This window comes from Sus scrofa, chromosome 16 (assembly GCF_000003025.6).
Source record: "Sus scrofa isolate TJ Tabasco breed Duroc chromosome 16, Sscrofa11.1, whole genome shotgun sequence".
Lineage (NCBI taxonomy): Eukaryota > Metazoa > Chordata > Mammalia > Artiodactyla > Suidae > Sus > Sus scrofa.
Genome location: NC_010458.4, coordinates 43,343,286 through 43,366,097, shown reverse-complemented (window position 1 = coordinate 43,366,097; position 22,812 = coordinate 43,343,286). Strand labels below are relative to the sequence as shown.

At 36.4% G+C, this 22,812-nt stretch overlaps 2 protein-coding genes across 5 annotated transcripts in view; one reads left to right on the top strand and one right to left on the bottom strand.

Moving 5' to 3' along the window:
- The window catches only part of CWC27 (CWC27 spliceosome associated protein homolog), a 247,180-nt gene extending 227,377 nt beyond the window's left edge, over positions 1-19,803 (bottom strand). The window contains exons 1-3 of one of the 3 annotated variants that reach the window (XM_021076543.1): positions 19,358-19,634; positions 10,158-10,254; positions 2,561-2,673 (exon numbers count right to left, since the gene is read on the bottom strand). In XM_021076543.1, coding sequence (XP_020932202.1) covers positions 2,561-2,673; positions 10,158-10,254; positions 19,358-19,399 — 252 coding nt within the window. In that variant the 5' untranslated portion in view covers positions 19,400-19,634. 3 annotated transcript variants of the gene reach the window in all.
- Positions 19,846-22,812, top strand: part of SREK1IP1 (SREK1 interacting protein 1) — a 232,387-nt gene continuing 229,420 nt past the window's right edge. The window contains exon 1 of one of the 2 annotated variants that reach the window (XM_003359789.4): positions 19,846-20,035. In XM_003359789.4, the coding sequence (XP_003359837.1) occupies positions 20,023-20,035 (13 nt within the window). In that variant the 5' untranslated portion in view covers positions 19,846-20,022. The remainder of the gene's footprint in view (positions 20,036-22,812) is intronic. The other variant, XM_021076777.1, reaches the window with a different exon arrangement.

Here is a 22,812-nt window from a genome sequence, read left to right as displayed (position 1 = left end):
ATCTAATATCTACAGTTCCTTCAGTTCTATCAAACTTGACTTCACTAGCTTGTAAGTATCTTCTAAATATACTCAGCCACAAATTTAGCCTATTTTGAAGAAAGCTTCCTCTTTACTGAAAGGGAATGGATTACTAAGACTCACTCCCCTATTCTGCCATCCCTCAAAGTCATCTAAGCTTTCAGAACCTTCTATTTCTCTCCAGAATAACTAGTTTTGAGTCACTGCAGAGTCTTCAACTATTCCCTTCCTAACCTTGATCTAAATGTCATGAAACAATTGTTTTCTTACTTTTCTCACTCAAGGAATCCAGCATGGTTGTGTTACGCATTTTACTGTGTTTGAAAATTCTAAGTTGAATCTTTGAATTGGCACAGGTTTCCATTTGTCAGTTTACAAAACAGCAGAAGCAAGTCATTCTAAGGTGGTTTTCTTGCTATAATGCTACATATTAGTCTCTTAGTTAATAACATTTCTATCAAGATCTCATACTAGACTCATGTCTAATACAGCCATGTTATGTAATCAATGTTTTTCAGAAGAGAAGTTCTTTTCCTTCATAAATTCTTCTCAAGAGATCTGAATTCAAAGGGTCTTAACTCTTGTACATTCTATTAAAAAGGAACTTATTGGGGAGTTCCCGTTGTGGCTAAGCAGTAACGAATCCAATTAGTATTCATGAGGATGTGGGTTCAACCCCTGGCCCTGCTCGGTGGGATCCGGAGATGCCTTGAGCTGTGGTGTAGACCAGAGACACAGCTCAGATCCCGCATTGCTATGGCTTAGGCTAGCAGCTGCAGCTCCAATTCAACCCCCAGCCTGGGAACTTCCATATGTCATGGCGTGGCCCTCAAAAGACCAAAAAAAATAAACTTATTGAAAAATTTACAAAGATAACTTTATTACCTAATCATAACAAGCAAAAAAATATCAATTTAGAAAGGAACTGTCACAAAGAGCTATTCTGTCACACCAAACAACAAAATAAAAGAATGTTTCCTACTGTATGGAGGCTCTATAATGAGAAATCTCAATTTTGTAAAATACAGAATACTCTAACAGTAACATTTAGGACTTTTTTTAAAAAAGCATTTCCTATATTTTTCATGCCACTATCATATGAAAATTAAAGCAAACAGTTCAAGTAGTTTTCAAGAGTCATAAAGCAACCCAGTATAAAATTAAAGGAAACTCCAGATACTCTATCCCATTAGTATCAATGTGAAGTTTTCAAAATTTCACATATTTTATGAGGTACTGATGTTTATTCATTCAGATAATACCACTGCCATCAGATTAAAAAATAACCTAGCTTTAGCTTTTACTTGAACTCACTCTTAATCTTAATATCTTAACTATGACATTAATTCTTTTTCTTTCTAGATCTATGTTGGCAGTTAACAAAGCACTGGCCTATTCTTGATTATCTCTCACACTCTTTTCTAATATTTTCTATGTTGTTTCTTCCTTCTGTTTTCCTTGTGATCTCTTGCTATGAAAGAAATGTTGTGCTACAAAGATGTACCATGTACAATTTAGAATGAATTCAGCTATGGTCTAAATTGTGTCCCCCACAAAATTCCTATGTTGAAGCTCTAACTCCCAATATGACTGAACTGGCGATAGAGCCTGTAAGGAGATGAAAAAGGTTAAGTGACTTCCTAAGGGTGAAGTCCTAATCCATTAGGGCTGCTGCCCTTATAGGAAGAGGAAGAGTCAGCAGAAATCTCTCCCTTCACCGTTTGAGACACAGCAAGGCAGCCATTTGCAAGCCAAGAAGAGAATCTTCACAGGAACTGAATGCCAGCACCTTGATCTTGGACCTCCCAAGCCTCCAGAACTGTGAGAAATAAATTCCTATTGGTTAAGCCACCCAGTCAGAGGTACTCTGTTATAGCATTTCAAGCAGATAATATGGTGTTAAATAAAATGTTTTAAAATAGTATGGCATGGCAGTTCCCATCATGGTACAGTGGAAATGAATCCAACTAGTATCCATGAGGATGAGGGTTCAATCCCTGACCTCGCTCAGTAGGTTAAGGATCCAGTGTTGCTGTGAGCTGTGGTGTAGGTTGCAGGTGCAGCTTGGATCTGGAATTGCTATGGCAATAGCGTAGGCCTGCGGCCACAGCTCCAATGTGACCTCTAGCCTGGGAACCTCCATATGCTGCAGGTGTGGCCTTAAGAACCAAAAAAATAAAAATAAAAAAAGGATGGCATGTGCAATGTTCTAAAAAATATATATATACAGAGCTACAGAGATCAGATACAGTCAAATATCAGGAAATATGTTATATGGTCTTTTGTCTGACATATTTTATTCGCTACCACCTTTAACTCCACCTGAATTTAATCTAGGGTAAAAGGTTGTGATAAGAAAACTTAGAAAGAATGCTTGATGGGGTAAGTCCCCCTCTTATACTATATAATCTTAAATATGTGATAAAATTGATTTTGTGCACGAACATGAAATGCATTTTCTTCTTGTGTGGCATAATCATTTTCAATTAAGCAACCCAGGCTGACTTAAAAATAAATAATAATAAAAATTCACTCTCACCTTGAATGGAGCCCCATAAATAGACTCTCCACCAGTCCCTGTGCCAGTAGGATCTCCCCCTTGGACTATAAAACCAGGTACAACTCTATGAAATATGGTATTGTCATAATATGCTGGAAAAAAATTAAAAGAATTAATCAATGTCTGAAACTAGGTGTAACTGAAGTTATCAGAGTTAATATAACTAGTCACAAGATTTTTCCCCCAGAATGTTAAATAGGCTTCTAAACCAAAATTTTTTTCTTCCCTTATTATAAAATATCTCCTTGCAACTCAACAACAACAACAAAATAAACATGAACCCAATTGAAAAATGGGCAAAAGACCTAAATAGACATTTCTTCAAAGAAAACATATAGATGGCCAACAGGCATATGAAAAAGTGCTCAACATCACTAATTATTAGAGAAATGCAAATCAAAACTACAATAGGTACCAACTCACACCAGTAAGAATGGCCATCATTAACAAGTCTACAAATAACAAATGCTGGAGAGGGTGTAGAGAAAAAAAAAGTGTACCCTCCTTCACTGCAGATGGGAATGTAAATTGGTACAACTACTATGAAAAACAGTATGGAGGTACTTCAGAAAACGAAATATAGAACTACCATATGATCCAGTAATCTCACTGCTGGGCATATATCCAGAGAAAACGTTCATTGAAAAAGATACATGCACCCCTATGTTCACTGCAGCACTATTCACAATATCTAAGACATGGAAACAACCTAAATGTTCACTGACAGATGAATAGATTAAGAAGACGTGGTATATATACACATTGGAATACTACTCAGCCATAAAAAAACAACAAAATATGCCATTTGCAGCAACATGGATAGAACTAGAGATTCTCACACTATGTGAAGGAAGCCAGAAAGAAAAAGACAAATACCATATGATATCACTTTTTTTGTGGAATCTAAAATATGGAACAGATGATCCTATTAAAAAAAAAATAGAAACAGATCATAGCCAAGGAGAGCAGACTTGAGGTTTCCAGTGGGGGCAAAGAGGAGGGAGTGGGATGGATGGGCATTTTGGGGGTTTTCTGAATGCAAACTGTTACATTTGGAATGGATAGGTGGTGGGGCTCTATGGCACAGCCAGGGAAATGTGCATGAATGAGTCACTTTGCTATACAACAGAACTTGAAGAAACACTGTAAATCATCCACAGTTTAATAATAATAATTTAAAAAAGAAAAAATATCAACTCAAACAGGACAATATCTGTAGAACCAAGGTAGTTGTTGTCTTGTACCTACTTCCAGGAGTCTCTCAAACCCGGGATTTAAATTTCCAAAATTACAGAGTTTGGTATAGATCTATGGTTCTCAACTGGGGGGTGGAGGGGAGCAGCAACTTTGCTCCCTAGGAGACACGCGTCAATATCTGGAAATACTCAGTTGTCATATATGGGAGATGTTACTGGCGTCTAGTAGGTAGAGGGATACTAGAAAACATCCTACACAGTATAGGAAGGATCCTCAACAAAGAATTATTGGCCCGACGTGTCAGCAGTGCTGGAGACTGAGAAACTCTTAATAGAGGTAAATCAGTTGTTTCCTAATGGTTCCTCTTCTCCCTATAAAAAATTAATTTATAGGAGTTCCTGTCATGGCTCAGTGGTTAACGAATCCAACTAGGAACCATGAGGTTGCGGGTTCGGTCCCTGCCCTTGCTCAGTGGGTTAACAGTACGGCGTTGCCGTGAGCTGTGGTGTAGGTTGCAGATGCGGCTCGGATCCCGCGTTGCTGTGGCTCTGGAGTAGGCCGGTGGCTACAGCTCCGATTAGATCCCTAGCCTGGGAACCTCCATATGCCGTGGGAGCGGCCCAAGAAATGGCAGAAAGACAAACAAACAAACAAAAAAATCCCAAAAAACAATTAATTTATACAAACAACAAGCCCAAAATATACCAAAATTACTACTTATAGGTCTAGCACAATCAATGCACGCTTCTCAAGAAATTTTCAACAAATAAAACAAATAATTAATACAATATACAACTGAGTACAATGAGAGTCTCAGTAAATTTGTTAATTGAATAAAACTATTCTACATTGTTTGGAAGCCATAAACAAACAAGAGAAATCATATATGATTTCCTAATTGGTTGAGATGGAGTCAGTTACTGAGTATAGTCATAATTCAATCACACACTGAAGACTACAAAGCAGAGAGATGGAAAGGGCATAGTTCCCTGAAGACTGTACTGAGCTGCTGAACTGCCTGATAGCAGATTTCTTATCAAAGAGGATGATAAATGATTTTATTATTTAAATAATTTTGAATTGAGTCTTCTGTTATTTGAAAGTGAATACAACCTAACTCACTCAATACTTACCCAGTGCCTACTGTGGGTCAGGAAATGTACTGACACAATTACTGATATAATTCGTAAAATACCAATTACATGGATACCTGGTGACACTTTATGAATCAAAACGTGACTGTGGTTTATCATAATTCCCCAAAGGACTTCAATATTGTGACTTTTAGGCACACTCATAATTATTTACATTTGCAAGCTATAACTGGAAATTAAATTAACATTAACTCTGAGCCAGTACAGAGGATGGACTGGAAAAAGTAGAAAGGAAGATTAACTGATATTTTTTTCGATCCCTTCTACCAGTGAAGAGCTGTTTGGCAATATTCACAAGAACTCCCCAGTACAGTCAAGTTCTTCTTGGTTACAGATAGAAACTGTAAAAACCAAGAAGTGTAAAAGTATCTCTCCCATATCCCTAAGTAACCATTTACTCAGATTAACACTGTATATAGCAATCAGGAGTTCTGAGTCCTGCCTTTTGTTAGCTGCACAAGCTTAAATTCAATTTTCATTTCTTTTCTTTGCTTTAAATTGACAATTGACATATAACATTATACTAGTTTCAGTTGTACAACATAATGATTCAATATTTGTATATACAGTGAAATGATCACAGACAATAAATCTAGTTAACATCCATCGCCATACACAGTTAACAAAATTTTTTTCTTGTGATAACTCTTAAGATCTACTCTTAGCAACTTCCAAATATGCAATACAGTATTATTAACTATAGTCACCATGCTGTATGTGTAATTTCCTCATTATAAAACTAATAATAAAAATTAACTCAGTGTTGTTCTGAAGATTAAATAAGATAATGCAGAGGCAACCTATAAATTTTCAAGTTCAACACAAATGTAAGGAAAAACTTTAATATTTTCACTTAAATTCCACAAATTCATGTTCAAATTTGAATATAAAACACACTGCAGATTTTACCAAAAAAAAAATAATAATCCTTTAGGCCTGTAATATGTAGTCAATCAACAGTTTTTGAGCACATGATCAGATTTATTTTTTCAAAGGATCATTTAAACTCCACTACAAAGAACTGATGGGAAGAAACAAGACTGGATAGAGAAAGAGCATCTGCTATGCCAAGAGACAAAACATGACTATGGCTTATCTTGAGATGCAGAGATTCAAGACTTCTCTAGGAAGCATGATCTCTAAGAGTTAGAGGTCCATTAGATGTGGGAGAAGGTGGATATGAAAAGGGTCTTTCGAACTTGGGCTTTCAAGTTTTTAAATTTCCCACCTTATTTCTTTTTCCTATTTTCTATTAAGTCCTTCAATGATGTTGGTGTTTTGTTTCTTTTTTTTTTTTCCTAATGATATTCTTATTGGATGAATGAAATATTATAATATTACATATAAAATTTTCTATAATTTCTCTACACATGATTTTGTATTCTATCAGCTGGAATTTCAAATTTCCACATAATTTCTATATCTACTATTTTTACTTCCTTTTACTTTATTAATAATCACTGTTGAACTATGCATTTATAGTTACCTTCTAGCTTACTTAGTGCTATTAAAGATTTTTCTGCTTGTAATAATGTGTGACTTCCTTCTTAAATGTTTTAGTATCATTCCCCTAAGTATTTTGAAGAGACTTTATTATTTCATTATGAGTGTTCATAATATGCTCCTGCGTTTTCTCCACTAGTGAAAAAATAAATTTGCATGTATCTCAATATGAAATAAAGTTTCTATTTGGCTGCTATACTTTTGCTATTTGTCATTAAAGTTTTATTTCTGGCTGTACAATGTTTGGCTGTTACAATATATTTTGACTGAATATATTTCTGCCCAACTACATATGGGAATTTATATTTGCATTTTAAAATCATTTATATGTTTCCTCTGGAATTCTGTGTTCTGTGTTTAATTTTGTAAATATTATTTTATTATATTATTAATAACTTTTTATTTAAAACTCCTTTGTGAGCTATTTTAGTATCAAGTTTTTTTAAACAAATATTTCAGCTTCATAAAGATAACTTCCTTTAATTTCTTACTATACACTTATTTTTGTCACTTCTAGAGACTTATTAAACTCTTGTTAAAGGAGAAAGAGGATAAATACAAGTGATGAAGCATGGACCTTGAGGAGACAGGGCTGAAGTAAAAATAAAGAGTTAATAGTCACATACAGTATAAAAAATTTGATTCTCTTATCTATTTCTCTTTTTGCTCCCAGCTTTCTTATGCAGACCTGAATTTTACTCCTTCCTCATACTTCAGAGGAACTAATAAAATTATCAAAGACAAGCTTCCCTTTCCTTCTCTTCTTTTTAACCTTTTTAAAAAAAATTTCACTCATTTCAACAGTCTTTAAAAATCTTCACCTAACTATCCTGCAAAGACCAGATATCCAAGATCAAGTTTATGTAACTGATCTTTTATTTTCCTAAACACTAAAAACTCCCCCGAGACACAGAAAGACAAATATTATTTGTTCTCAATTATATGTAGAATCTAAAAAAGTTGCACTCATAGAACCAGAGAGTAGAATGGCAGTTGCCAGAGGCTGAGGTAGGATGGGGTGGGGGAAATGGGCAAATGTTGTTCAAAAAGAGACAAATCTTAAAAGAAATAAATTCTGGAGATCCAAGGTACAGCATGGTGATTGAAGTTAATAATACAATATCATACACTAGAAATTTGTACATCTCATGTTTTCACCACATACACACAAAAACAACGTAATTCTGTAAGATGATGGATGTGTTATTTACATCAGTGTGGTAATCATTTCTCAATGTATATGTATATTAAATCATCACATGGTATACCTTTAAAAAAATCATGCTGTAAAACCTAAATACATACAATTTTTGTCAATCGTACCTAAGTAAAGCTAAAATTAAAAAAAAAAAAAGATTAAGAATTTCCCTTTAACTGTGAACACCATTTTATTGAGAGCCATGGCTGAGGCTGTGTTCCACTTGCTCATTTTTAATATTTGCTTTTTAATTGGGAAAACATGTCTTCTTTTAATATTGATGTAAATGTTACAAGATCTAGAAATAGCATGACTTCTTTAAATGATATAATCAGAGTATTAAAATGAGGCTCTCGGAATTAAATTTTTACTCAGGAGGATCTTTATTTAAATTAGTCTTCCCAGGCTTCTTGATAGCCTTTGCAAATTTAATAACTCTATTTCTCACCTTTCAATTAAGAGAATTGCTCTGGTTATTTTTTTCTTATTCTTTTCCTGTTCTTCTTTTTTTTTTTTTCTCTTTGTATTTGCATAAATAGGGAAATAATTTTTTGATGTTGTAATTAAGTTTCATCATCACCTAACTTAAGAACCTTAGTTCTTCTTTCATCATTATAGTATATCCAGATGTTTTCTGTTTCTTCCATTCACCTGGTCATGGATTATAATTTACCATTTATTCTGTCTAATGTTTTTGTACTTTCACTCCTCTGTAAAATTTGAGCTTTTGATTCTTCAAAACTTCTTTCCAGAAACAAGTCTGTCTTTTTGGGTCCACTGTGTTTCTCAGCTCTGTTGACAGTTATTCGAGGCTTCTCTGACTGAATGACCTGTCTGACTCAATTTCCTTCCTGCCTGCCATACCAATTATTAATAATGGTCTTTACAGATGTCTTCTTTTCTCTTTTTCTTTTGTGTCAATTCAATTTTTTTTGTTTGTTTGGGGAGATGTTTTTGTTTTAATTTTGTTGTTGTTTTTGTAATTAATTTTAATCTGGGTAGTTTTATTCCTTAAATCTTTCCCTGGTAATTATCTATTTGTCTAATTATCTATTTGGAGAACTCTCATTGTACCCTACCACTGGTCATTTTGTACTCTCACATCTGGCTTTTGACTCAAAATGCTGTTTTCTGATACTCTGATTAACCTTCTCTATCTCTAAAACTAAGGTATAATATAGAAGACAATGACTGGCCACCTTTGGAGATATCTGAAACTATATTCTGAAAGTCAACAAGTTATAAATACTTGGAATACTTAGCTCTATAAAGGAATATTCTGAAGGGGAAAACACTCAGGAGGATGTAATTCTGTAAAGTTTGTTAGAAAAAAAAATAGTCACTTCATTATTCAAATCTAAGTATTACTAGTGACCTTGATAATACCATCACTTTTCCATCCACTGCTGGATGGAAAACTTTGTAGAGAAAGCAGAATTTTGAATAGATATTAATTGAGTGGGTTGACTTGAACAGTGAAGAAGGGAAGAGAAAGTACTCCAAAAAGGCAAGTGAGGTATGAGAAGATTCAGGATATGAAGGAGGTCTAAGTGAAAATGGGAAGGAACTTCTCAGGAAATGAAGATAATAGTCTATTGAAACCATGAGAATATTTAGTACAATGAAAAATAAAGTTGGAAAGCTAGGAAGACAAGCTGCCTGAGGATTCAACTACCATATGAATATATGTAAGGGTAAAAAGATGAACGATAAGAGAAAGGAAGACCAGGTAAAAGGCAATTACAATCATGTAGGTGTCAAATAAGGCAGTCTGGGAAATAAACTGGCAAATGTGGTTTTATACTGGTTTAGTTTCAGCTGACAGTGGAAGATTTGAGTAGAAAAATCCACTAGGCAATCAGATATGTAAATTAGAGCTCAGAAGAGAAGAGATGGCTGGAATTCTAAATCAGTCACTTGGTTAGAAGTAGAGACAATAGAGAACTAGAGGCAACCTTAGGGAATACCTATATTTTGAGGATGAAAGAAAGAAGTGAAAATAGCAAAGAAAACCAAAAAGATCAAATTATTATTTGGTGAGATAAAGTTCTCTGTTAAAGACATACAGATTCATCTCCTCTCTCCATTTCCTGACAAATAGTTCAAGACCATTTCACTCACATCAACTCCTTTCACTTATTACAATTTAGCACCAGTCTTTCATGTTGTGGAAAAATATACTGCAGTTTATTTTTAAATTAACAAAATTTCTCCTCTAGAATAAAATTCAAGAATTATAGGGGTTCCCATCGTGGCGCAGTGGTTAACGAATCCGACTAGGAACCATGAGGTTGCGGGTTCGGTCCCTGCCCTTGCTCAGTGGGTTAATGATCTGGCGTTGCCGTGAGCTGTGGTGTAGGTTGCAGACGTGGCTCGGATCCGGTGTTGCTGTGGCTCTGGCGTAGGCCGGTGGCTGCAGCTCCGATTAGACCCCTAGCCTGGGAACCTTCATATGCCACTCAAGCAGCCTAAGAAATAGCAAAGAGACAAAAAAAAAAAAAAAAAAAAAAAGAATTATGATTACCTTCCAAACAAAGCTGAATGAAATTTCTGCAAGCTTTAGGAGCTTCTTTTGACCACAACTCTATGTCAATATCTCCAGCTGTAGTTTTCAATAAAACCTGTAGGAGCATATAAAATCATTAGGTTAAATTATCATTTTGCTTAATCATTAGTTGATCGGCTGCTCAACTTAGAGTATTCACTATTGAATTTTCAATTTTAAAATAAAAATTAGAAACTTTGCTTGGTTTTGGTTGTTATACTTTAAAAAGTTCAAATATTCAGTGCAAGTCATTGTACATTTATATTTTTCAAATACCATATTCAGAAATAGTTCAGGCTTTAAGAAAAAATAGGATATATGTTTGTTTAATATTTTTATGTATTTTTATTAACTGTTTTTTATCTCTTAATTGTGCAAGTGACATATGCTTTTAACAGAAAAAGTCATTCATTTAAAAATCAATAATATAAACTTATTCTAATTTTAAAAGCTTCACACAGTATTTCTTCCAACAAAATCATGTAGCAAGTTAAGAAATTAAAGAATGGGGATCCCATGAAATTGTAGCACTATAAGACAATTTTACAATTACCCTTTAACATGTAAACACTCACTTTTTCTTTCAAAAATCACACCATTCCTAATTTACAAAGGAACATTCTTAATCTAATTCTGGTGTCCTAATATTACCACCTTCCATAAATAGATCCTTTGATAGCCTCCTTTCTACAATTCATGAAGGCAATTACTCTTCGGTGCAACAAGCCATCTTGCAACAACCAAAATCCCTACTAATACAGCTTATAACTGTCTTATTAATAACCACAAATAATCAGAAAGAACATAAGGCTCTAAATTTGAACACTGTGGCACAGCTGGAATCCAACTTCTCTAGTATGACTTCCCCTACACACACCTCCACAGTGTCCCAAAGTGGATCAGAGTCAATCTGTGATCAATCGTCAATGATTTATAACCATCACAATGGCTTTTGACACAACTGCCTTTCAGTTTCTGTTTCAGAAGCCCAAATTACACTGACATAATTTATATAACATTGATGAATTTACTGTATCTTTTTTACCTTTCACTGACTACCTAGTTCTCTTATAATTATACTTCAATGACTATGGGGGTGAAGGAAGTGAAAATAATCTATATTGTGGTAGCTTTTATAAAGGTATCCCTAACCCTTAAAGAAATATACAAGAACTAGAAATGCAAATGTACATGATTTTATCAATCCATTACACTTCCTCTACAAAATTAAAGGAACATTTGTTGAGTGTCGTTAGATGCTGTGCCAGACATTTTATATATTGTATCTTATTTAATCCTCACCTACAAGGTAGATATCATTATGTCAGTTTTACTTATGAAGAAACAGAGACTCAGATGAAGTAACTTTCTCCATGGTCTCAGAGCAAACAATGTAACCCAAAGACTATCTGTTCAAAGCCTATCTGCTGCAAAGCCTACACTTTTTCTATCCCACATACTGCCTCCATGAAGTGCCCATAAATCCCATACTATACTGGAAAAATAGTCCATCAAGTTTTAGGGTTCCACCACATGTTGCAAAAGAAATTCCCAAGTTACCCTGGTCACAACTGATTTCAATAGAGAACAGTGCCTAAGTCTAAAGCAATCATACATTGATTCGACATAAGCAAGGCCTTCTAACTTGGACTGGCATGAAACAATGCCCAAAAGAGATACTCCATGTTGGGTGGTGTCAAACAAATCCAACTGGATTTTTATTCTACTGGGAATTACACATTTGGAAGGTAAACTGAGAAGCTGAGTACCTCCTTCTGCCTCAGCTTATATCTAGAACAACACTGTGTAACTCTTTCCAATTTTCCATGAGGCATAACATACATCCAATCTTACAAGTATAGTATACCTAAAAAACATCCTGTCCTACCTCATTATCCCCATGTATACTCAAAATTAAGTGCTATTATTCAAGAGAAACTAGACGTGTCTTCTGCTTGCAACTCTAAAGCAGTGATCTCCAAGCTTTCCAATAAGTATGCCTCCCACTTAGCAAAGAAGAAAAGGAGGTGGGAAGAGACATATGGACACACACCCAGAATACGTATACTTACATACATGTAATACCACATTATCTTTTTTTTTTTTTTTTTTTTTTTGTCTTTTTTGCTATTTCTTGGGCCGCTCCTGCGGCATATGGAGATTCCCAGGCTAGGGGGCGAATCGGAGCCTTAGCCTCCGGCCTACGCCAGAGCCACAGCAACACCGGATCCGAGCCACGTCTGCAACCTACACCACAGCTCACAGTGACGCTGGATTGTTAACCCACTGAGCAAGGGCAGGGACCGAACCCACAACCTCATGGTTCCTAGTTGGATTCGTTAACCACTGCGCCACGACGGGAACTCCATACGTTATCTTAATATTATAAAAGAGTCACATAAAATAAACATTTTAAAAGATTACTTAAAAACAATATTTTCAAGCAATTCTTAATTTTCTTTACTAGTGGTACAAAGAAACTTTTAAAATAACAGTTCTCAGTTCTATTGAATTGTAATTCACATATCAGAGTACTCACCCTTTTAAATTGGTTTTTAGTATAATCCAGAGTTTTAGCATAATGCAACCACCACCATTTCTAATTCCAAAACATTTCATTACCCCAAAGAAATCCTGTGCTCATTAACACTCATTAACAGTCACTCCATATTTCCTCCTACTCCTATCCTTTGGCAATCTGCTTTCTGTCTCTTTGGAATTTCCTACTGAACATTTCATATTCAGGCATACCTCAGAGATATTGCAGATTTGATTCCAGACCAGTACAATGAAGTGAATATTGCAATAAAGTGAGTTACATGAAGTTTTTGGTTTCTCAGGGCATACAGAAGTTATGCTTATTCTATATTGCAGTCTATTAAGTATGCAATGGTATTATGTCTAAAAAAAACAAATATGCATACCTTAATTTTAAAATACTAAAGTAATAAAATAATAATACTTTATTACTAAAAACTGTCAACCCACACATAAGCCTTTAGCAAGTCATAATCTTTTTGTGGGAGAGGGTTTGAAATGTTGCAAGAATTACCAAAATACGATACAGAGACACACACAAAGTGAACAAATGCTATTAGAAAAATGATGCCAAGAGATTTGCTTTCGTATGTATAGCTGAATTACTTTGCTGTACACCTGAAACTAAAATAACATTGTAAATCAACTATGCTTCAATTTAAAAAAGAAGAAGAAGAATTGAACAACCAATGGATCATTGAAGAAACCAAAGGAGAAATTAAAAAAAATACCTAGACACAGAAATACTACATATCAAAAATTATGAAATGAAAAGAGAAGGTCAGGGTAATACAGGCCTACCTCAAGAAACAAGAAAATCTAAATCTAACTGCACCTAAAGGAACCAGAAAAGACAAATGAAGCTCAAAGTTAGCAGAAGGCATGAAATAGTAAAGATCAGAATGGAAATAAATGAAATAGAGACTAAAAAAACAAAAGAAAAGATCACTGAAACTAAGAGTTAGTTCTTTGAGAAGATAAACAAAACTGGCAAGCCTTTAATCAGACTCATGAAGAAAAAAGAGGGAGCTCAAATAAATAAATTCAGAAATGAAAGAGAAGTTACAATTGATATAACACAAATATAAAGGAGCATAAGAGACACTTTGAACAATTATTTGCCAACATATTGGACAACCTAAAAGAAACGGATAAATTTCTAGAAACATACAATCTTCCAAGACTGAATCATAACAAAATAGAAAATAGGAATAGACCAATTACTATTAAGGAGACTGAATCAGTAATCAAAAACTCCCAGCAAACAAAAGTACAGAACCAGATGGCTTCACTGGTGAATTCTACCAAACATGCAAGAAAGACTTAATAACTATTCTCCTCAACCTCTTCCAAAAAATTAAAGAGGAGAGAACATTTCCAAATTCATCTTACAGAGCCAGTATTACCCAGATATCACAACCACGGCCACCACAAAAAAAGAAAATTATAGGCCAATTGCCCTGATAAACACATATGCAAAAATTCCCAACAAAATATTAGCAAACCAAATGCAATTGTACATTAAAAGAATTACACATGATGATCGAGTTGGATTTATCCCAAGGATGCAAAGGTGGGTCAATATCTGCAAATCAACTAATTAACAAAGTGAAAGACAAAAATCATATGGTCATCTCAATGGATGTAGATAAAGCTTTTAACAAAATTCAACATCCATTTATAGTAAGAAGTCTCAACAAAGTGGGTACAGAAGGAATGTACCTCAACATGATCAAAGCCCTATATGACAAAAACCACAGCTAATATCATACTTAATGGTAAAAAACTGAAAGCTTCTCCAAGATCAGGAAGAAGACAAGGATGCCCACCCTCCCTACTTTCATTCAACACAGTACCACAAGTCCTAGCCACAGCAATTAGGCAAGACAAATAATGCAAGGCATCCAAATTGGAAAGGAACAAATAAAACTGTCACTATTTGCAGCTGACATGAAACTATACAGAACTCTAAGGATTCCAGAAAGAAAAAAAAAAAAAAACTGTTAGAAGTAATTAATGAATTCAGTTAAACTGCAGGACACAAAATTAATGTACTAAAATCTGTTGTGTTTCTATACACTAATAATGAACTAACAGAAGGAGAAATTAAGAAAAGAATCCCATTTATAACTGCACCTGAAAAACAAAAAAAAAACTAGCAATAAATTTAACCAAGAAGGTAAAAGATCTGTACACTCAAAACTATAAGACATAGAATAAGAAACCAAAGAAGACAAAATAAGTGGAAAGATATTTTGTGCTCATGGATTGGAAGAATTAATATTGTTAAAATGTCTGAACTACCAAAAACTATCGATAGATTCAATGTAATCCCTATCAAAATTACAATGGCATTTTTCACGGAATTAGAACAAATAATTCTAAAATTTGTATGGAACCACAAAAGGCTTCAAATGGCCAAGCAATCTTGGGGGTGGGAGAGGAGGGAATTATGCTTCCTGACTTAAAACTATAATACAAAGATATAGTAATCAAACAGTATGTATTGGCATAATAATAGATCAATGGAACAGAATAGAGAGCCCAGAAATAAACACACACACACATACACACACACACACACACACACACAATCAATTAACTTACAACAAAGAAGGCAAGAATACACAATGGGAACAGGACAGTTTCTTCCATGAAAAAACTATGCTGGGAAAACTGGACAGCTGCATGTAAAAGAGTGAAACTGGAGCACTATCTTACACCATACATTTAAAAAAAAATAACTCAAATGGATTAAAGACTTTAAGACCTGAAACCATAACAATTCTAGAAGAAAACATAGGCAGTAATCTCCCTGACATTGAATGTAGCAATTTCTTTAAAATATGATTCCAAAGGCAAGGGTAACAAAAGGACAAATAAACAAATGGGACTATATCAAACTAAAAAGCTTTTGCATAGCAAAGGAAACCATCAAAAAAATGAAAAGGCAACCTGCTGCATGGGAGAAGATATTTGCAAATTATGTATCTGATAAAGGGCTAATATTCAAAATATATAAAGAACTTAACTCAGTAACATAACAACAATCTGATTAAAAAATGGGCATAAGGATCTGAATAGACATTTTTCTAAAGACATACAGATGAGAAACAGGTACATGAAAAGATGGTCAGTATCACCAATCATCAGGTAAATGCAAATCAAATCCATGTTGAGGTATAACCCCACACCCACCAGAATGTCTATTATTAAAAAGACAAAAAAATAAATGTTGGCAAGTATGTGGAAATAAGAGACCCCTTGTGTACTGTTCCTAGGAATATAAATTAGTGCAGTCACTGTGGAAAACAGTGTGGAGGTCCTCAAAAAATTAAAATTGAACTACCATATTATCCAGCAATTCCACTTCTTGGTATTTATCCAAAGATACGAAAACAATAATTAGAAAAGATATGCACACCACTATGCTCCCTGCAACACTACTTACAAGAGCCAACACATGGAAACAACCAAAGCGTCCAATGATGAATGAATATAAAGAAGGTGTGGTGTACCACACACACTAGATTACTACTACGTTATAAAAAAGAAAGGACTATTGCCATGGATGGAGCTTGAGGGTGAGGGGATTATGCTAAATAAAATGTCAGAGAAAGATAAATAACACATGATTCCACTTATATGTGGACTCTAAAAAACAAAACAAACAAAACCCAGACTCTTAACAGTCTTAGATACAGAGAAGAGACAGATGATTGTCAAAAGTGAGACAAGGTGGCGGTAAGTTGGGGATAGAATGGGTGAAGGGAATCAAGAGGTACAAGCATCCAAGTATAAAATAAATAAGCTATGGGGATGAAATGCACAGCAATGGGAATACAGTCAATAATATTGTATAACTTTATATGCTGACAGATGGTAACTAGACTTATTTTGGTGACCATTTTGAAATGTATTCAAATGTCAAATCACTATGGTGTATACATGAAACTAATGTAAAATGTCACATATACTTCAATAAAAAATAAAAATAAAAAACAGGGATACTAATAGTCTTATGGGTTTGTTGTCAGGGCAAAATGAGTTATTATACATAGATGGCTTACAACAGTACCTGACAAATAAGAAATGTTCAAAATATGGTAGCTCTTGTAATTATTATTCTTATACAATTTTTTGGCCACAGGAAACTTACACCTAGCAAAAAAGAATGCATATATGGTTGGGCCACTTTGCCTACCAGGGTTTCTTAATACTTTCACTGAATTAAAAAAAAAGAAGGCACATGGCTCCTCCTTTGGCCATACATTCCTACTGCACATAACTACTTTGTCAGGCATCAGTGCCTCCTTTTCTTAAAGTTTACAAATAAGATAATACTTGGATAATAAAATGTTCTTAAGAATAAATATATAGGTTCAATATACAATTTAGTTTAAATCATCATAATATATGGAAATTACATCTTCAGTTGATAACTGGACTTCCCTTGTGGCTCACTTCATCTTCAGTTGATAAGGAAATTTCTCTCACGTGGTCATTTCAGTGCCTCCTCTTCAAAGGCAAAACACAGCATATTTATAGACTATTGACAGGGGTCAACCATAGGTATAATGTCAATTACTTTCTAAAATGACACTAGAGAAATTTTGTCTCATTTATTCAGAATATCTGTGAATCCATTCAGTACCTAATGTGGCATTAGACAGTATAGGCACTAAACAAACATTTCTGCTCTAAAGTCTTTCCAGGCCAAAATTCTCAACAAGCTCTGTATGTTACAAAACTTTGAAGTTTCCATATCTTCAGTCTTATGTCAGAAAAAGTCCCAAACTGGTTTTGAAGGAAAACTTGAGCCACACTTGATATTCTCCCTCAGCCCAATTCGATCAATGTATATTTAGCAAAACTGACTCTATGATAATAAGAACAACGCTGGTTTTTCTTTCTACTGCATACCTAAAACCTAGCATAGAGCCTGGCTTGTGCTATGTGCTCAATAAATATTTGTCGAATTAAAGATTGCCTGTTTAGGCATCTATCTTTGCTAAAACTTCTCATCTTATCTTTATGACCATGTTGAATCTTTCCCCAGAGTAAAACTAAGTCTGCCCTTATACAGTAGCAGTATAACCTCAAGCCCACTGATGCTAATATTTCTCATAAGTTAAGAGATACAGTATTATTTCATCCATCCATCCACTCAATACATATTTGAACTCCTCATAACATGCATGTGTCAAGCACCATTCTAGATTCCTGTCTCTGCCTTCATAATGCCTGTGTTCTATGGGGGGAATAGTAGTGGGGGAGGATACAACAATAAATAAGTACTGTAGAAAAAACTAAAGAGGATAAGGGCCAGGGCATGCTGAGGTGCAGGACATGAATGAGATTTTGCTATATTAATAGAGAGTTGATAGGAAAGGCCCTCTGCTAAAATGACATTTGAATAGGCTAAAGAGTATACTAGAGAAAAGAATGGCAAGTGTGAAGGCCCTAAAAGGATGGGCAATATACTCAATATTTACCAGTGTTTAGCAAGTGAGTGTGATACAACTCCCAAAAAACACTTGGAAATATGAAGAGATAGATACTCTGGGTTTTCACAATGATGTAGGGTAGAGGTGAGGGGTGGGGAAGAAGTTCAAACAACAGAATTGAAAGAATTGCTGTGCCCAAATTACTAAGATTTTTGCTGGAGGTATCAATTACAGCATTTTTGGTTTTGTCTTCAAATTGCCTTCATTATATTACTAAATGTAAATCAACAAAACTGCATAAATAATTTGTGATACATGCTACAGAACTGTATCTGATGCAAATTTACTTCATCTTAATACACTTACACACTTTCATTTTCACTATTTTTTCCATTATGCTGGTTCATCATATTTTGTGTCTGATAGAGACTAGGTCTCACTTCAAGAATTCAGGTGATACTTATTCCATTATTGACCCTGCTCATACTGCATATAAACACTGGATGGGAAATGACATTCTTGACCATCAAAATCAATCAGAAAATCATTCTTATATGGGAACATTTCCCATTAATAATCTGCTCACGTTTTAAGACCAGCTCCAAAAATACTTCTGCCATGAAGCTTTTCCCTAGTTTCCAGTTGCTAACTTCTCAGTACTACCATAGCAATAGGCTAGCTCCTCTCGCCATAGCCTTCCTATCAAACATATCATAAGGTTTTTCTTAACCAGCCTGCCTCTCAAACTAAACCATAAACCCCTCTTGGGCAACAACTAGCGCTTATCCATCCATTTTGGTATCCCCAGTACCTAGTACAGTGCCTGGTGCCTAGCAGACATTCAAAAAAAGGATTGTTGAACTAACAGAGAAAAAATCATCAACGAGATAACCAAAAAAAAAAAAAAAAAAAAAGTCAACTTTTAAAACACCTTGGCTTTTTACCTACGACCCTAGAAAACGCCTGCAGAGCTAAGTTAAAGCACAAATTAGGGCCAGAAGTTTAATAAAGAAATCGCCACCTGAAGACTTTTTCAATTATGTGCTGAGAAGTGCCAGTGTATGGTTCTCGATGCAATGCTATTCAGAGACAGAGGAAAGGACAAGGCTTCTTGTAATCTCTTCTAACCCTAGACCCCAGAATTGCCAGTGAAAGATAATTCTGGAGAGACCAGGTACCCTAGAGGAAGCTCACCTTCCCGTTCGTGGGAGGCTCCTGGATGTAAATGTTGCTCATGTTGGTCAGTGCTCAGGACGCTGTTCCTAATTGGGGATAAAAGCGAACGGTGAGTCACTAAAGCAGTCCACGTATCGGTACACGCTTCCTTAAATCTGGAGGTCGCGAAAAGCTCCAGTCTGTCAGTATCCCGCAAGGCAGCGGCACAGGTCCTATCTTTTTCTAAAGACAGCCGCTCCCGGACGCCGCCATGTTGCTCCCGGACCCGAGCACCGCTAATCCTGAGAAGGGGGCTTCCGATGGCCTCTAGGGAATCAATAAAATATTATTAAGCCTCCGTGGATTAATTTAACTTGTATTAAAATTTAAAAAATAAAAATTTGTAAGTCTTTGGGTTGTTTACTTTACTACACGCGTGTGTAGATCTCATTAACTACCCCTAAACTGGCAGTAATGGTTTGGACCGTGTGTGGTCTACAATACAATTCCTCCGGAAACTGCATCAGTAGCTTCTTGGTTCCTCTATCGCCGCAGGCTTTTAGGGCCTTACCCGACTGTCATCTGGCTACCGCGACGCGAGTAGAAGGAAGCGGCGGCCGTCATTGTACGTTGTCCCCGCAGCCAGCGGTAAGCGAGCGCGCTCTCGAAAGCCTAGGGGTCCTGCAACCCCAATTCCCCGCGCCATGGCAGTTCCAGGTAAAGACCAAACGTAGAGCCCCTGGGTCTGGGCGAGGGAGGGAGCTGGTAGGGTAGGTAGATTGGGGGGCGCTGGCATAAGTAGTAGCGCCTTAGGGCGGAGGCGTTAAAATTAACATTGTCGTTTGGCTTACTTGGAGAAGTTTACAGTCCAAAAATAAACTCTAAAGGAAAGAAAGAAAGAAAGGAATTGTTTCCCCGCCCCAGCCTAGCACTGGATGGACTACGGGGAACTGTATACAGGGCGGAGCGGGGGAAGGGGTGCGCGGGGAGGCGGGTGGAGACGGACTAGTTAGTAACTGTAGGCCTAGGAAGCTGTTAGCCGAGAAAAACTGACTTTAACTTTAATAAGGCTTGAAAATAAAATTTGAGGAGGCAACACTTGGCGGATCCAAGTAGGCATTGTTTGTTGTGAAAGTCGCTGGGCCGAAATGGGTCTCTGCGGTTCTACTTCTTTCTTCCTGTTTTTTGTAGTTGCGTTGTGGCCCTGGACCCGATGCTTTGCCTTTCCGGGTCTCAGTTTTTGTATCAGTAAAAGGAGATTTGTTGATATATGTATATGGGTCCTTACAGTTCTCAGATTCCATGACCAGGGGGTGTCAACCGAAAAACAATGAACCCTGTGAAATAAGTGCTTCAGAGTTTTCCCGTTCACAACTACTAGCTTACTTGGAAGTTCTGGTAGCGGAGGGCATCTCTTTAAACCTACTTTGCCAAGGTGGGTTCTGCAGAGCACTGGTTGCAGGAGATACTTTGAAAAATAAACGCTATCCCCACCCCCACCCCCACCCACCCACCGCTCATACAACTTGGAGATTCATGATGCACTGTAGTATAGCAAAGACATTGAGAATTGCTATGGTTCAGAAACTCTAACTTTGTTGTAACCTGCCCTTCCCAGTATTATTGGACCATGTTTATTCTGTGGAGGCCTGTGCTGAACTGTATTTTACTGTATGGGGAAGTTGTGAAGTTCTACCAACTTAAGTTTTGGTTGGGGGGGCGGGGGGTTGCAGTATTTTAGGAGAGGAAAGGTACATACATTCATACACATAATAACTTTTATTAAAGCTGTATTGTGTGGTAGGATACTAGGCACCAGGAACACAGCTGCCCTTCACACAGAGCTTACAGTCGAGCAGTGAGAAGAAAGTACTAGAAAGTTAGACAAACGCATTGCAGTGAAAACACAAAGCCCTGAGGAGCATGTAATAAGGGCACCTAACAGGAGACTGGAGGGACCAGAAGAACTTTGCCAAGGATGAGGCATTTAGGATGAGACCTGAAGAATTGTGGGAGGGGAACTTGTACCCAGAGGGACTGAATATGTAAAGGAAGAAGAAATGTGTGAGAAGAGGAAATGAAATGAAAGATGTGCCCTGTGGATGGAACTCAGAATACAAATGGGAGAGAATTGAGAAATTAACTAGAGAGATAACAACAGTAGCCAATATTTACCAAGCATTTACTGTGTGTCAGATTTGTCAAACACTGTGTCAAGCCTTGTATTTGATCTCATGAAACATTCACGCCCACACTGTTAGGTAGACAATATTTCTTCCATTCCACTGGCAGGATACTGAAGGACATAGAAATCAAGTAACTTGATTGAGATAGCTAGTAAGGGCAGGTCAGTCTGGCTCCTCTAGACCTTGTGTGCTTATCCATTTTGCCATGTTCTTGTTTAATTTACAAGGCAATTCTTAAGGATGTTTTAAGCCCTAACAAGGAACTTGGATGTTTTCCTAAGGACCATAGAAAGCTATTTAAGAATTTTTAAACACACATTTTGGAAAGAGCATTCTGGCTGCACACTAGATTGGATGAGAGCTAGTTTGGAGGCAGAGTCACCAGTTAGCAATAACTCTGGTAAGTTATGATGATTGATGCCTCAGGAATGGTCTCAGTAGAAAAGGAGAAAAGCAAATAGATTAGAGATGTGTTTCTGGTGATAGAATCACTGGGAATCAGTGATTGATTCACCATAGGTGGTAAGATTTGAAATGGACCTGGGTTTCACTGTTAGGTGGTTGGGTGGGTCCATTCACTAATATAAGCAACACCTGAGAAGGAACAGTTTTTAAGGGGATGATGAATTTAGTTGGGGATTATGTCACCATGTAGACTTGGAATGGCAATGTCTAATAGTAAGAGATAGGAATGGAGATATCCAGTAGGCAGTAGAGAGATACAATGTGTAGCTTAGGAAGAAAGCCAGAGCTGAAGACATTAATTTGTTGTCATCCACATATGTGATAGGAGGTAAGGTCATGGAAATGAAAGCCTTTGCTCAGGTGGAATGCATAGAGTGTGAAGGGAAGGTCTGTGATTGGAGCCTGGAGAATATCAACATGTAATGGGCCAGCAGATAAAGTCCAGCCTGCACAATAGATTTTACCTAGGTATCATGATGGGCCAAGTTAGCCCCAGTGATCCCACAGCTCCATCCAAAGGTGTCCTGCTGTTGCTGTTGCTTTCATCATTAGACCAAGTGTTTTGAGCACCCACATAGTATAGGCACGCTGGGGGACACAATGCCACAGCCTTGGATCCTCATAAAACTTAAGTCTAGTAATGAAAATGGAATGTGCTTCTTAAGAAAGAGGACAAAAGTGGAGTTCCCATTGTGGCTCAGCAGTAAATAACCTGACTAGTACATGGGTTCGATAACTTGCCTTGCTCAGTAGGTTAAGAATCTGGTGTTGCCATGAGTGAGCTGCAGTTGCTGCTCAGATCCCGAGTTGCGGGGGCTGTGGTTTAAGCCACTAGCCACAGTT